Source organism: Ictalurus furcatus, chromosome 5 (genome assembly GCF_023375685.1).
Source record: "Ictalurus furcatus strain D&B chromosome 5, Billie_1.0, whole genome shotgun sequence".
In the NCBI taxonomy this organism is placed as follows: domain Eukaryota; kingdom Metazoa; phylum Chordata; class Actinopteri; order Siluriformes; family Ictaluridae; genus Ictalurus; species Ictalurus furcatus.
In genome coordinates this window covers 23308110-23325407 of record NC_071259.1, presented here as the reverse complement: position 1 = coordinate 23325407, position 17298 = coordinate 23308110, and the positions used below count along the sequence as shown (strand labels likewise).

The window sequence follows — 17298 nt, the reverse complement described above, 5'->3', positions numbered from 1 at the left end:
TGGCTAAACTGCAATGAATTAGCTAGCTAGCTAGCTACAATATACTGTATGTGGATTGTTGTTAGCTAGATTACATCATATTATCCTACCTCCTGCGTACATGTTTTATATTTTTTACTGTCCCTCTCTGACCAGCAGTGCAAAATAGTTTCTCTTAGCATGTGGAGGGTATATATATAATCACCCCTACAAACACCTGATCTACAAGTGAAAGAGGAGAAATGACAACGGTTTAAGTCTCCATCAGTTTTATCTTAATTAGATAGCTTATCATGCCAAACAGGTAAGGCATTTTATTTGTTCTGTAATGATCTAGCTAGCTACTGAATGGACTCCAGAAAAGTTTTAACATCTATAAAACAAATTTAATGATGTGCTTTATTAATGCTGTGGAATTACTATTGATTAATAATGCATTTATAATACCTTAGTTTTGCACATGCTTTATGTTCTGTAGCTATTCCATTTTGCATTAATGACTGTATATACTGTATAGTGCTTGTGTTTATGTTCTTGATAATGAAAAGTAACTCAGCTTGCCTAGCAGCCAACATTATTCACAGTGATGTTTAACATTTCTTTAAAATGCTGGTACAAATCCTAGATATTTGATTGCCGCATGTGCAGAATCATTAGCCAAATATGCATTGTATATTGTCATGCTAAGACATGCCCCCTCATTATCATGAAGAGGTGAGGAGATTAGTAAATGTTGTGTGAATAAATTAGGAAATAGGGCGGCGCAGTGGCACAGCATGTAACGCTGATGCCTCACAAGGTCCCTGGTTTGATCCTGAGCTAAGGTTACTGTTTGTGTGGAGTTTTGAATGTTCTCCCCATGTCTGTGTGGGTTTCCTCTGGGTTTTCTGGTTTCCTGCCACTGGTTTCCAAAAACATTCCCAGGATAGGCTCCACCTCCACAAGGAAAAGATGAAAAGTAAGAAGAGTGATTTGGTTATATTTAGTTATATTACTCATTTATTTATTTTAATACATATATTGACTGTTTGAAACTTGAGATTTAATTTTTGTTTTAATCAAAAATGTCTATTCATTATTATTTTTTATTAAATACATAGCCTATTAATGACCTTTGTCGTTTTGGGCATTCCATATGGAACTGCCAAAAAAAAATGTTTTTATTTTTTATTTTTTAAGAAACATTACATCTCTGTCGTCTTTGAATAAATGGGCGGGGCAAGTTCAGTTTCCTGCCCTCCTATTCGTATATTGGCCCCGCCCCGTTCGTAAGCTCCTCCCCGTTCCCGGTCCACACCGATTCATGGGCCCGTAAACTGCACACCACTGATTCTGCGGTAAAGATGGCGGCGTCGGAGGGGGCGCGTAGTGGTTTGAGGAAATCACTTCGACCCCCTATGGGTCCGTTTTAGCAGGAAAAAAAAACTTCGGGATCACCAGAACAAGAATTCCCACCTCGCCAAGATACCGAGTGGTGCCGTTAAAGTGAACCGAACTGATTGGTGACACATTGTGCACAGTAGAGGCGAGGTGGGTGGGATCAAACACACACACACACACACACCGCTAGCTCTCGGGCTAGGCTATCGAGCTAAGAGGGGGTGAAGAGCACAGTCGATAGGCCGCTCCGCTATTTCTCTAGAGGGGGGATGTGATCCAGGCGGACGGTGGTGTTTCCTTGCTTCGGTCCCGGCAGATCTTTTCACGCAGACGCGCTGGTGAAATGGGACAGCAGGTAGGGCGAGTGGGTGAGGGGGCCTCCGCGGCACTCCAAAGCCCACCGCACGGCCACTCACAGCAACCGCAGCCGCACCAAACCAAAGGGAGCCGGGCGAGCAGCTCCGGGAGGAGACCGCGGGAAGCGACGAACGCCGGGACACCAGCGTGCAGACTCGCCGTTACCGCGAACGCGTCCGACCCGGGAGTTAACGTATTCACTCTGCATTCAGGTAAATACACTTCCAACAACCCTGTCCAGCTCGCAGCTGTTTGTTTTAGCGCTGTCAAATCAGTGCAAGGTCATTCCAGGAATACGAGGCTCTCCAAAAGATGAGTAAAAGCTAGCGGAAACGCTGCGCAGAGTTCGAGGTTAGCTAGGTGGCCTGGGAAAGGAGAAAACAAATCCTAAACAGCACACATTTCACTCAAGTTCTGCGAAAAGTCAGGAGGAGCAGTCCTCCTGTTGTACTGAGCGCTTCCTGATGCTCTTCTGTGGTAATAATATATAATGAATGGAGGACTTAGCTGTTAGCCGGACAGTGGGAGTCAGGCTGGGACTTCCTCCATTTGGATATAGCGAGAGGAAGCATGGTTTTCCTGGCATGGACTTCTGGAGATTGTTATAGCCATCCAATATAATAACTTCAAATACTGACGTGTGTGATTTAATTAGCCACTGTGGAGGATTGATGCCTTATTAAGGGTTTATTTCTCCAGACCCAGGCTCCTTACACAAACTACTTACTCGGTGCTCATCATTTCTTCTTCCTTCTTGTAACAGAAACCAGATCTCATCCTCTCTGCATTGACCGCAGTAGGCCTTATTGTGTCAGAAGCTACTCTGCTTTCTCAGATTTCTCTCACACATGCCAGTTTTAGTGAGTCAGTTTCAGTTCCCCCAAAGCAAGGAACGGTTCTAATGCTGAAGAAGATGGTAAGGATAATATGATATGATGCGATACGATCCTTGTATTGGTCTTACTATCATCTTCACCACTGGAACTGCTCGAGATGATGGTAAGGACTGTAGGAGTAATGTCATATCGATCGCTGTGTTTCTTTTCCCCCAAAGCACCTACGTCTTTTCCTTTAATTGTACATAGATTGCTTGGTTTCATCCCCAAAGCAGGTCTTTCTTATTCTCACTGAACACCCTCAAGTGGTCAACTAATATCATGGGTTCTGCTTATGGAAAAAGGCACTGTTTCAATCCTGTTTCGTTTCCTCCCGTTTCAAAGATTTCATGCAGCTTGTTGTACGTGTTTTCTAGCCCCAGCTTATAGACCATAGATAAAAAGATTAACCAGCAATTAACAGGATACATAGGGGACAATTGGTTGCGGAATAGTCGTGTCATGTCTCGTGAAGGCAGCTCACACAGCTTCCCTGGAGCTCTCCGTGGCTGGCTCTGTCAATGTCCAGGCTGATGTCAGAAGTGACCGTGATAGAAGAGAATAGGCACTTGGTCGAGAGTTTGCATCCGAATTACAGAAGGGCTTTTTTGGATCTTGACCGTGAACCCCTTGAGCTGGAAAAGCTGACCTGCAAAGGGCATCGCATCCGTTATTTTTACACACTCATTCCCGGAAATGTCAAGTGTCCTCTCTATAGTGTGTTTCAGGATAATGACATGGTGATTCTGCAGGCTATCAAGGCACAGATTGAATGTCCTTAACATCATCTTCTAGCGTAATCGAATGAAGATGTATATAAAAAGAGAGACCACCTTTTTGCATTTTTTGCTGTTGTTATGGTTACTAACAAAGGCAGATTCATTTCCTTATCCATTCACTTTCAGTCAGTGAAGGAATTGGAAAAACTATGACGATGTCCCAGTTGGTTATATAAATAATATTCAAATATGCTATTATGAAATGTTGCAAGTATTGCCCTAAAACTTTCCATTTGTAAGGAACCTACTTGGGTTGGTAGCATTTGTGCTTGCAAGATGGACTGTCATAATGACAGCTGGCGTGCTCAGTCGACATATTAGACAGTTTGACCTCAGCATCTCATGTTTGTCTCAGCCTAGATCCTGTTATAATGGTTCTTTTCAGATAAAATGCTGCCTGACTGTACAGCTAAAGCCTGGGTCACACTAGAGCTTTAGTATGGGGTGCATAAAGTCCAATCTTAACCCCTCTGATCTACTCACAGTCCCGTCATGGCTAACTCAATTTGAAATCATAAATATTAAACATGTTGAACCTGTAGTGCGTAGAAAAGGAAGACCGTGTCATTTGAAAACGCAAGCTTTGATGTCGTGTGAAGGTCTGATGACTAATGACAGCTGAACTGGAGTGTTGTCCAGCCTATTTGTTTTAATCTGAAGTCGCGTTTCTTTATGAGAAATTCTACGAGCTGCTTGGTCGGACCTCTGATACGTGAGCATGGTTGAAAGTACGTATTGCGTTTCGTGACTAAATGGTGTGCCGGTACTTTCTGTGAAATCTGTAATTCTATCTGATTGTGTTTGTTTAACCATTTCGGTGTTGATTTGTTAGCATGTTTGGCTCATCATCTTGTTGAAAGCCCTAAAAATGCTTGAACTTCCTGACAGAGGCAACCATGTTTTGCTCAGAAACACCATGGTAAGCAGAATTAATGAAGCAGTCACTTGTCACATAAATCTTTGAATGATCAGTCCCAAAACAGACCCGAAGCACCAGTGATCCACCCCTGTGTTTTACAGTGGGTATCTGGTGCAGGTTCATTTCCTTGTATGGAGTCTCCTTTTGTCTCTGAACACGCTCGGAGTTTGCGTGACTAACTTTGCTTTTGATCTCGTTTGACCACAACACACAATGCTGAGTGTAGATCTGTTGATGCTTGTTCACGTTTAAAGCATTGAAGTTTGTGGCTTTCTCTCAGGAAGAACTATAACACTTCCCAACTGTTTGTTGTTATGGCAATTGATTTTGGTAAACAAAATTGTACAGTTTTAAAACCGTGATCTTTGGGCCCCTTTCCCCCCTCCTTCATCATCACAGTGGTATTTATAACTACATATGTATTGATTTAAAAATAAAAGACATTTCTTTGCCTGATTTGTGCAGGCCAACAACCATAGGTCTGTTTTGTGTTTTGGTGGCTAAGTGGTTAGCATGTTCACCTCACACCACCAGGGGGGGTGCATGGTGGCTAAGTGGTTAGCATGTTCACCTCACACCGCCAGGGTTGGGGGTTCTACCAGTGTTGCGGGGGTTTTTTCCAGGTACTCCGGTTTCCTCCCCCAGTCCAAAGACACGCATGGTAGGCTGACTGGCATGTCCAAAGTGTCGGTAGTGTATGAATGGGTGTGTGAATGTGTATGTGATTGTGCCCTGCGACGGATTGGCACTCTGTCCAGGGTGTACCCCGCCTTGTGCCCGATGCTCCTTTGGATTGGCTCCAGGTTCCCCGCGACCCTGAAGGATAAGCAGTATAGAAGATGGATGGATGACAAAGGGATTTTTCATGTGTGTATTCTTATATTTCTACCCCAGGGGATATGGTATGCGGTTTAAAGGCAACAGCACAGTTGGTAATAGTGTTGGATGATTTTCACAATTAACTTAGTTAATTTGAACATTTGTTCTAATCGTGATTGTGTAATTTTAAATATACAGTCTCTATTACTTTTTTAGTTTTTTAAGCTATTCAAATTTTTCAACCAATACAATGACAAAAAAAAAGACAGCCCACTTCCAGTATAGACAGTGAGCATTTTACTGAGGAATGGGCTTGTAAAGAAAGTTGGAAATATTACTTCAGCGATATGGGATTTGTGTGAGTTTGGAAAGTCAGTTGAACAAGTTTATGTAAAATATAACTCTGCATTCAACTTGCCTCATCCGCTGGTCGGGAATGACGTCATTTGCCACCCGGCCACATCTTTTGTTAGCAATAAGTTAGCTCACTTACTATGATGACTGACGTGCAGCGAAGTGTATAGTCAGTGCTTTAGATTTAACAAACAAATATGTCTTTGTTGATTGATCTATAGCACATACTCGTATACGTGCGTAGTTGAGAAGATTACCTCAAGTTGACGAGTAGGAATTTCAAGTTGAGGGTGGGATTTTTCTTTGGCTTTTCCTGGTTGGAGTTTGGGAATCACAAGTTGCAACCTTGAGTCGAATGCAGCTTTAGACGTAATATTTTCTAGTGCAGTTCCAAACGACAAGAAGAGCCTGGTGGAAAGAAATGATTGATGTGGAGGCATTTCATATCGTGAAAGACATGGTCCTCTTGTACTCTGTCGAGAAAGAAGGGTTCTTTATAATAGTTGTAATATTAGCGGTACCATCTAAAGCAAATGGTGCAAAAACAATGGTTACTATTTTTGCATGACTTAATCTGTCGAGAAAGACAGGTTCATTACGTTTTTTACGCTATTTTCCATTCTAATTATAAAAAAAACTTTGAATCTTTCAATTGCGTTGTGTAATAACTGAAAAAATATATAATTAAGGGCACATGGTGGCTTAGTGGTTAGCATGTTCGCCTCACACCTCCAGGGTCGGGGGTTCGATTCCCACTGTGGCCATGTGTGTAAGGAGTTTGCATGTTCTCCCTGTGCTGCGGGGGTTTCCTCCGGGTACTCCGGTTTCCTCCCCAGTCCAAAGACATGCATGGTAGGCTGATTGGCATGTCCAAAGTGTCCGTATGAACGGGTGTGTGAATGTGTTTGTGATTGTGATTGTGTTTGTGTTTGTGATTGTGCCCTGCGATGGATTGGCACCCTGTCCAGGGTGTACCCCGCCCTGTGCCCGATGCTCCCTGGGATTGGCTCCAGGTTTCCCCGTGACCCTGAAGGGGATAAGCGGTATAGAAGAATTGAATGTGCAGTATTTCCCAGGCCTAGTTGATAAACACCCCCACAGGATGCCGTCTGTTTCCAACACTGGATTTTCATATAGGATGAGATGAATTTTCATAAAGCTTTAAAAAATACAGTAGCGTATGTGAGGTCACATACAAACCGATTGCATCCAGATTTTTTTTTCCAAGTCTACCATCACACTCCTAGTTACGATACGAGCTCTTAATGCCGTACCTGGTTACATCAAGGATACGTGAATATACGGCATGGCTCTGTCTGAACTATCATGGCCACTACAGACTTGAAGACGGTGAGTCATCCAGCATCCTGTCAGGTCACCAGGCCACTTCAGCATTTTCTAGCATTACTTATTTATCATCTCTCTCTCTCTCTCTCTCTCTCTCTCATGCTTTAATCTCAGTTGTTGGATGCATTTTTACCCCATTGCTCCGTAGTTTAGCTTTCCAGAATGAAGTCTGTTGGTATATAATGTGCTTAACCTCCTAATTTTTTTTTATTATAGTAAACTCGGCTGTTTTTGTCAAGGCTTTTTCAGCTGGTTCTTATTTTTTTGTGATTTTATGTGCATTTGTGCATTCATTACAGAAAGACAGCTTAATGTGCTTTTATATTATTTGGAATTAACCGACCTTAATACACATTCATGAAGCTAGCAAGCAGCACAGGCAGTTCCTGTGTGTGCAAAGCATTAGCAGATTTACTTGTGGGATGAAGTTAGGGTTGGCAAATCCCCTTTTCAGCATAATCATGGGGGGGGGGATTTGATGACAACATGAAACGTCCCAAGAAATATCCAAGTTTGGATGGACGGTTGTGAGTTAAGTCTAATCTAGGGAACACCAGGGGGCATGAGAGAGCCACTTCATCAGTTTACAAAAATGTTGTGTTCATGTTTTTCATCAAATGTTGTATAGGACCAATGAGTGATTATGAATAACCCATGTTGGAGTTCTCCATCCTCTTCCTTAATCTCACTTCATCATGCCCCTGTGGTCCTCCCCAGAGCAGATCCACTCAATCTCCCCTCATTAAAGTGCGGATTAGTGGGAGGAAAGGAAATGCTTCATCTCTGGTGGGGGTTGCGATAGAAGGAACACCACTGTTTTGCATAAGCCTACTTCTGCGTGTAAACAATAGTGCGGGTCCGGAGGATAATTGTGTCTCTGTTTGGTGCCACAAACCAGCTGTCTCTGGTCTTCTTCCTGTAAAGATGCTTCTAGTAGAGACACTCCGTGTATCACTATCATAATCGGGGGGTGTCTGAGAGCGTGTCTGTGGACTGACGTTAAATGGTATGGATAATGGTATATGAGTGTAAATGGTGAATAAGTGCTTCTGTATGGGTGGATCTTTTTTTATATTATTATTAATTAATAATTTTTTTTTTTAATCCATAACTAAAGCATGGATCACTTTTCCATCTGTCAGTAATTATTTACACAGCTGGTATAACTGATGGGCAAAATCTATTTGTTTATTGAATTATTTTCTCTGCATAAGTGGTGTGCACTGATCCATTATTGGATAACGGCTAACAATGCCCTTTTCGATCTCTCATTCTCATAATGAGGCATCCTTAGGCTATGTTAGAATTATCTGTAGTCTTGACCAAAAAAAACAAAAACGTATGAAATCTGACTTTTTTTTTCCAATTGGATTGAAGCTACATCTATGTGTGATTTCAAATTAGATTTGATCCGTTTAGAATCTGATTTCTGGACCTGCGTCTGACGTCAGATTGGATTTTAATGTTGTGATGGCTGGTTGTGATATTAGATGGGAGGGCTAAAATCCATTGAATATCCATTGAAAATATTAGGGTTGGCGAGGCATGTCACAATATTTCTCTAATGGCATGATATGGGGGCAAATAATTACTCAAACACACTTGAAGGGATATCGGAGTCTGCATTTGTAATTGAATTTATTTTCTGTATCATGTCTGTAATGCTTGAACGGGTTCATGCTGTGTTTCCTCTGAATGCCAAGTATTGGTCAACCGATTGATCGGTTTCGCTGGTTAATCGGCACCAATAACTGATCGCTGGAACTATCGGTTATCTGCAAAAAACCCACACTGATAGTTTTCCCAGGTTGTGTTTGTGGCGGGAGCGGCTGAGCAGGGTCCGCTGTCATTATACAGTACGAGAGCGGCTTCTAGATGCGAAATAAAAACCTTTGTTGTGTTATTTGAATTGTTTTGATAAATTTTGGATATATATCTTGTATTTACTCTAATGTTTATTAATAGTTGTGTGTATATATAATGTGTGTTTGTGTGTGTATCTCTCTCTCTCTCTCTCTCATATATTAGTGTATGTTTCATTAAAAAAAAAGTTACGTATATTTTCATTGGTACAGTCAGTACTGTTTGTAATAAAGTTCAGCAACATTTTACTTTGTGTTTTACATTCATTATCAATTTTTAAAGACTCGGTTCAGTAACTGGTTATAGGCAGGTACTGCCCAACGTAGTTATCGGTAAAATCCAATAAAATCTGTCGACCTCTACTACCCAACATGGTAAACAGGAAAGGTGTAACCATTACAATAAATTAATAAAACCTAAACTAAACTTATTCGGTGCACCCTCATAGCTATTTGTTCTCTTTCTGTGTCTCGCCCAACAACAGCCAAAACATCAGGCACCAACAAAAGACATACCTTCTCATATTTCATCAGCCTTTTTCTTGCAGTGGCATGTTAAAAGTCCATAACTGTTACTGCATGTTACCGCAGTGGTTGTTCAGGGATTGTGCAACCTTTAATCTTGAATAAGGTTTATAGTTTGCCCCGCTTCTACGCTAACTAGTATAAGTGTAAGCTCGCTGTTGTTGTCATTTAAAAACGGGTGGTCAGAAATCCCATAAACATGTGATTGACGTGTGTCTCGTGTCGGTTTACATGAAATTCAGGTACCAGTGATTCAGACCAGCGCAGGAGAAGGCATCAGCATAAGATTTGGTACCCCAGATCTGGCTTTAAATTTAATCTTGACTCAAGAACTTAATCTGTAATTGTGAAATCAGCAGATGTACACACACACACGCGCGCATATATATATATATATATATATATATATATATATATATATATATATATATATATATATATATATATAACAAGCAGGGTATCTACGGCAGGTCACCACGAAGGAAGCCACTGCTTACTAAAAAGAACATTGCTGCACGCCTGAAGTTTGCAAAAGAGCACATTGACACTCCCCAGCAGTATTGGCAAAATGTTTTGTGGACTGATGAAACTAAGATTGAACTATTTGGAAAAACCACACAGCACTACATTTGGCGTAGAAAGGGCACGGCATATTATCATGAAAACATCATCCCAAACGTAAAGTATGGTGGAGGAAACATCATGATTTGGGCCTGCTTTGCTGCATCAGGGCCTGGCCAGCTTGCAATCATTGAGCTGAAGATGAATTCCCAAGTATAACAGATAATACTTCAGGATAATGTGAGAATGTCTGTACGTCAGCTGAAACTGTGTAGAAGTTGGGTGATGCAACAGAACGGCTTCAGAAAAACAAAATCTGCCTTTTGGAGTGGCCAAGTCAGAGCCCAGACCTCAACCCAATAGAGATGCTATGGAATGACTTGAAGAAAGCCATACACATGAGATGTCCAAAGAATATGACCGAGCTAAAGCAGTTCTGCCAGGAAGAATGGGATAAAATTCCTCCTGAACGATATGCAGGTCTGATCCACAGCTACAGGAAGCGCCTGGTTGAGGTTATTGCTGCCAAGGGGGGTCAACCAGTTATTAATTCTAAGGGTTGACTTACTTTTTCCACTGCCATTTTGAATGTTGAATGAGTGTGTTCAATAAAGACATGAAAGATCAGAATTTATTTTGTGTTATTATTTTAAACACATCATATTTGTCAATACCCTTGACTTAGATGAAGATCAGATCACATTTTATGACAAATTTATGCAGAAAACCATGAAATTCCAAAAGGTTCACATACTTTTTCTTGCTACTGTATATATATTAGTTTAGTTACTGTACAGCATTAAGAGGTTGGCTGTGTGAAATGTCACTCCTTGAGGCTATGTTTATATTATATAATTAACACCATTGTGTAGTGTACTTGGTTGAGCCTGAACATGCTGCGTTATGTAAGATAATGAATACTCTGGCATGCAATAAAAGCATAGCATTTGTGAAGCACACGCAGAGGAACAGGACCGAACAGAATCCTACCCTGCAATGTCCATACTCAGACGGCCTTTCTCTCAAGGGGAACCATTTGAAAACGATGTTTGCGTTGTAGTGTGGACTGAGAAAACCGCGATATTATAAAACAGTGATGTATTTTTAGTCATGTGACCCATTCAACTCAAAACAAGCAAGATGGTGGGCGATGTTGTAGTGCAGTTGTGCCTTCTATCCAGTTCGATAGCTTTGTTAAAAATGAATGTCACTTTGTACAAAGTAAACGGACAGAAAGTGAATAAACTCCTGGCGGAGACTTACGTTTCTCGCATGAGCAGTATAGGGATGTGAGCGTTTACAGACGGTTCAGAGCAGTGTTTTGGAAAACGTTTGAAAGCGCCAGTGTAGACGGAGAGCAACTTAAAGCAAAAATGCGGTTTTCACATCTATCCGGATTAATGCGGACATAGCCTTGGTTTGAGATCGACTTGGTCAGTTTTTGCAGCCACGAACCCCTTTTAACTATAAAACACATTCCAGAGACCCTCTCAGTACAGATTAGTTTATGAACAATAATCAAACTATTCAAATATGAGTCTTAATTAAATGTCCACCCTAGGTCCAAGTTATTATTATTTATAAGTAATTGTTTTTGAGTTGTTGAGGTTGGGATTAAACCCATTCACTTCAACAGACACTGTCTAAGAACACAATAAAAAATATAACGTTGATGGTGGATTGTGATCTCTACCACTGTAACAAAATTGAAGGGGGGGGGGGGGTAAAAACAACTTTACAGACCCTTTTGGGTTTCCTGTACCCCCACCTTGAGAGCCACTGCTTTAGAGGTAATACTAAGGTGGCTCTGGTGTTGTTTTTGCTGAATTAAGTTATAAAGGCAAGTTGGGATTGCTGTAAGGACAGTGATCTGGGGAGGTAGGAATCAGAGGTGGAAATGGTAGTCTTTGAGTACTGTAAGTGTGTTTTGTCTAACATAATCCTTGCATGACGTAATCAGGTGAGTAAAGAGTTCAGGTTGACGAGTCTGTTTCCGGGAGGACTGAGCCTTTATCTACTCATCATTAAGAATGAATGGGAATGGTGTGAAATCTGCGAGTACCTCAGAAACCGTGCCTTGTTATGACCAGAAATGACAATCTAAACACGTTAGTAGTAGATACGGGAATGTTATGAGAGGAATGTGTATTTATGTGTAATGTAAATGTGTGTGACGCACTGCTGTATGCTTTCCAAGTAGTTTATAGAGCTTGGATGATATCTTTAAAAAAAAAAAAATCTCTGAAAAAAATTTGTATGAGTGATTATATTATGGTAGCTCCCTGTGTATAAGTCCGAGTTCCTATTTTTGCCAAAAACAAACAAAAAAATGCTATTTTGTAAGCTTATTCAGCCTAAGGTCGTTCTTCTACCTAGACGAGGCACCGTGATCCGTGATTGGTGGAAATACCTGGCCTGAGTAGAGAGTAAAGAAGGAGAAAAATCAAAGTGAACAGCTGAATTAATTATTTATTTATTTATTAAATTTTTGCCGCGTTTCAATCATTATTAAGTTGAAACTGATAGTTATAGTTCGTTTTTTTTAAAGATAGATTTAGTTCTGCATTTTGTAATAATTAAATGCCTCATAAAATATATAAATATCACAAGGTTTTAGGTAATCTGCTGTTTGTAAGATAAGTAACTGTAAGTAATGTAGTTATCCTGCTGATGTTAGATGCCACAATGAACTATGGGTGTGGCTTATTTGATTGATGGACAAGCTGTCAAAATGTAACGTGTGCCAACAGAAACGCACATGCATGCGTGCAAGCATTTGGAGTGAGAAAAAAGAAAAAGCTCGTCTCTGTCTCTGGAACAAAATGGAGACCGCTGAAGGAAGGACAGCATTATGCAACTTGCATCCGTTAAAAAAAAAAATAAATAATTTTTAGAATGCAAAGAGACCAAACAGAGTTATTAGCCACCAGTAAGCTCCAGCCAGTTGTGCTGACTTGATCAATTTTCAAGCAACTTGATTAAAAAATTTGAAGATGCTCTCACCTCTTTATTGTAAAATGCAATGAAACGCATCGTTTGTAATAATCTAGGTACAATCAAACATGCTGATGGAATAATTGTCAGATTATTTTATGTTTGTAAATGCTAACATCTCCCTGAAACACATTCAGCATGGTTTTTTATTTATTTATTTATTTATTTATTGAAATGTTTGTGATTATGTTTAGAGATTGTGGGTTGATGATTGATGTATTTGCATTATTCTTGTGAGAAGTTATTGGTTGTGTGTGGTCGCAGGGAAGACAAAAATGAGGCGATCTAAAATATAAATGATAATGATCAGATTTTATATACTAAACGCAAAAGAGACCGGATGTAAACCCATCACAGGGCACAGTCACACGCACGCCCATCCATTCACACACTACGGACAATTTAGAAATGCCGATTAGCCTACAGCGCATGTCTTTGGACTGGGGAGGAAACCGAAGTACCCAGAGGAAACCCCTGAAGCACAGGGAGCGTATGCACACAGGGCGGAGGCAGGAATCAAATACCCATCTTCGGAGATGCGAGGCAACCGTGCTAACCACTATGCCACCATTCCCCCCGCTCAATGTCCTATTTATTAGAAATATAAAGCCCCAGAATGCGATGCATCTATATGACAAAGTTGTACTGAGTTACAACAGATACTTGGCTCTGCTAGGTAGTGAGCTACGATCTGACGAGCACGGTATTAGCATGAAAGTTCTAATTTTGGAACCTGATCCGTTCGAGCAGAGTGTACAGATGAGGAGGTGAGAGAGCTCAACAGACTAAAGGACTAAAGTGCTTCTCCATCGCTCAGTTTAGCTAGCGATAATACAAGTGCTAAATCTCACTGGCACCACAATCAGTGGGTTGTGTAGGAAACCAGTAACTAAAGTGAAACTAGATGAGCATGTTGGGGGGAAAAAACAAGTCAACTCAAAGTCACCAAAGATCACATGATAAGTATTAAAGGTTAATATGCAAATCATTCAGGGTGGGTTTTTCCTTTCCACACACCCACTGTGACTACTGCATGCCCAAGTTCTCTGTCGGAGAAAATGTTGACCGCTGCTTAATTACAACACAATGGCTGTTCACACAAAAGGAGTCAGATAAGTACAAGTGTGGTGACTATCAGTTCTGGAGAATGTGGAAACCTCGGACAACCAACTCTGCAGGTATCAGAGAGGTCGATAAGTTTTGTTATCGGTGAATGTGTGTCTAAGCTTCCTATTGTTCATGTTGCTTCTAGAGACCGAGGGAGGGAGTGAGTGAAAGTGAGTGGAAGTTTAATATCTTGCTGTTCAGAACATACAGGAATGAGGGAGTTAATCTTAATTGCTCACATTTAGTTCATCAGTTAATTAGTTAACGCTTTGTCGTCCCACAATGTGCAGACTTGCACTGAGAGTCTCTTCATCTACCCACACTGCTCTCAGACAAAGAATATGCTGATTTTCTCACCAGTTTCCTCTGGATTGGTAATTTAGTTATAATAACCGAATCTTGTTCTGGGTGTGAAGTGTTTAATTACTCGACTGCCGAACTCCAGAAAGCATGCTGAAGTGTGGTTTTGTTACCCAGCCACTGATTTATTCATACGAGTAAATTCATTTAAATTCAACGAAGAGGTCTTGGGGTTTACGTTGACGGTATGTAAATGTAAAATGTATGAAGAATCGGATTCTCAACAACCGATGCGTCGATCTATTTCTGTCCATGCTTCAGGAAATCAAGCAGTGCAACTCCAAACGAAACATGCTGAGCTGCACTAATTTCTCCTTGGTTCCTCTGTCTCACATGATCAGCATTTTTCAGTTGAGTCATGGCAGTAAGGGGAACAGGAATATAACGCTGAAGCTTCAGACTGCAAAGCTTCCCCTCAGCAAGCATTTTTCATTCTGTCCTTTGTTCTTGACCTAGATGATCTAGTACTTTTTGAAAAGCCAGCTTTAAACCCAACAGCAAGAACATACTGTAGATGACCCTTTTCCCTGCTAGTCCGTGCTTGGCATTAAAGCAACAGCATGTGGATGTTTTTGAGATTTGGGCAGGTGTTTGATCAGTTGCTGAACTGACTTGGATGTAAATCCAAGTGTATTTACAGAACATCATGTTATAAAAAGTTGAATAAAAGCACATTTTTAAGCTAACTAACTAAAAACCATTACCGTGTAAACTACCATGTAATTTGTTAATTATTGCAATGGCCATATTTCACTGTCTATGCCTACGTTTACATGGACAGCAATAATCTAATTATTGCCCTTATTCTGAATTAGACAATATTGTGATTAAGGTGTTTACATGAGTTGCTTTTAGACTATTCCTTTCATGTTCCCGTTTTACATGTTATAGAACATAGATCGATTAAAAGCACACGTGATTACGTCCCCACGCCACACCGTCCGACGTTCCCTCCAGAATTTCAAGTATCGACATACAGTTGGTCTTCGTTATGGTACCATATACAGTTTTGGGTGTTTTTATTTTTAATTTTACGAAAGCTTCAAGTGCAGTTAATTATTTGTCATGCTGTACGTGCAAATAGACACCTGCTTGAAGCCGTGGGCTGCATCTCAAACCGTGTGCTTGTCTACTATATAGTATATAGAAATACATGCATCTCGCCTACTACGTAGGAGGTAAGTATGCGGTTTCGGACGCAGCCGTGCTCTCTTGCCGTGTGTACGTGTCCTGTCGTAAAATGCGGTGAAAACTCCCACACGACGTTAATAGTCTGATTAAGGTGTGTACATGTCTGTAATGCACTTCGATAATGCGACTAAAATAGGAATACTCCACATGTCTTAATTCGATTTGTGTTTACTTCAAGTATGACTTTAGTCAGATTAAGGTCATCGATAATCGCCGTTTACATGCTAGTTTCTTATTCAGAGTATCGTCGTAATCGGGTTAATATCTGATTATTGTTGTCCATGTAAACGTACTGTATGTGAAGTCATACTAATGCTTTAAAAATCATTAAACTCTAATCCTAACCAGAATCTAGCCAAATTAAGATCACTTGTTGTTTGTGCTGTACAAAAATAGTTTGTGCCTGTTTGATTCTTCGACATTATACTTTTAATTCATTGTAATGTCACAAAAAAAACCAAACCAGCCCCAAACTTTTTTCTGTGTGTTTTTTTTTTTTACAGCACAAAATTAAGACAAATTAACAACATAAGTTCTATCCAGTTTCACCGCCGAGGGCCAGGACCAGAGGGCCAGGTTCACAAGGCTCTTGGCTGTTCAGAAATGGATCATGTCTTTCTTTTTTCAGTTTTTTCAGACACATTGGTTGAGTAGCAGTGGAAATTTCACTGCTCCTGAATGCTGAGCCTGCTACATTAGCTGGATTCCACTAACACATTACTGGGACAGGAGTCGGGTTTCCATTTGCTCACCCGCCATTCTCCAGCCTGGTTAGGTTCTTCCTCTGCGTTATCATTTCCGAGTATCTCCCACTGTCTGACTGACTTCACTCGCCATACTCTGCGCTATGCTGAATTTTGTGTGCCAAATTAACAAGAGTTCATTACACAGCTATAGGGATGGGATTAGTTTTCCCTTCATGTGACGGACCCCTAATCTTTCACAATACACAGAGTGGTTGAGCTGCATACTGCAAGAACCACGCCCGTGCAACTAGTGTTTGAATCCCCTGGTAGCCAAAGACAGGCTAGCTATGTGTTCGCTGTCTCAAGATTTGACCATCTTAAGCCCAATGACTGATCACCCCTCCCTGCTCCTCATCTGAGATGCATGAGGATGCTATGCCTGGAGGAGTTTCCTCCTTAATCTGGCATCATCTTCACCTATGGTCTCAGCCGAATGGCAAAATGGGTCTGGGTCAAGCTCTGCCAACTGCCAGGCGCCTCCTCTGCCAGGCTCTAAACCAGCCAGGGCAGCTCCTCTAAAAATATATTGTCACTGGTACTCACCAGACAAAGCACTACACCCAGATGTGCGCTGTTGTGCACTAATGATGATCTAGTGTGTTTGTGCAAATCAACCATGTGAAATCTGTCCTTTGTGCCAAGGTGGCTCTTTCGGCCTGCTGTTAAAGAAGCCGTGGCGAGGAGAGTGCAGGACCAAACGGGCCGTCCCTGTGGCTCCACTGGAGACCACAACCTGGTTCCGTGTACCTCTGATTATCCAGAAGACAATTGTATTGGCATGGGATATGGTGAACTTTAGTGGTTTTAGTAAGAATAGCTCATTCTTTAAAAAAAAAAAAAAAGTGCTGTCATTTTATACTATGGGTAGCCAATTCTGAGAAGATCCCTCAGTTTCTCAGAATGCTGTCTGGACAGAATGGGTTTGCATTCGTAAGCATTTGTAAGTGAAAAAATCAATAATGGAAATATTGGATGATACTTATCTTTATGGTCATTGGAAGCCAGACAAAAGGAGCGGCTCATCCGGGGGTCCATTAAGCTGAGAACGTGAACATGTGGGACTCCTCATTAGTGCCCCTGATGATGTGGGATATTCAGCTGTTATGAGAGAAGAGCTTGGGTAAATGGCTTTGGGTGCTCCTC

At 41.0% G+C, this 17298-nt stretch overlaps 1 protein-coding gene across 1 annotated transcript in view; it reads left to right on the top strand.

Moving 5' to 3' along the window:
* Positions 1 to 235: 235 nt before the first annotated feature.
* abl2 (c-abl oncogene 2, non-receptor tyrosine kinase) overlaps positions 236 to 17298 on the top strand; it is a 39282-nt gene continuing 22219 nt past the window's right edge. Inside the window, exon 1 of the mRNA XM_053625328.1 lies at positions 236 to 1928. Coding sequence (XP_053481303.1) covers positions 1703 to 1928 — 226 coding nt within the window. The 5' untranslated portion in view covers positions 236 to 1702. The remainder of the gene's footprint in view (positions 1929 to 17298) is intronic.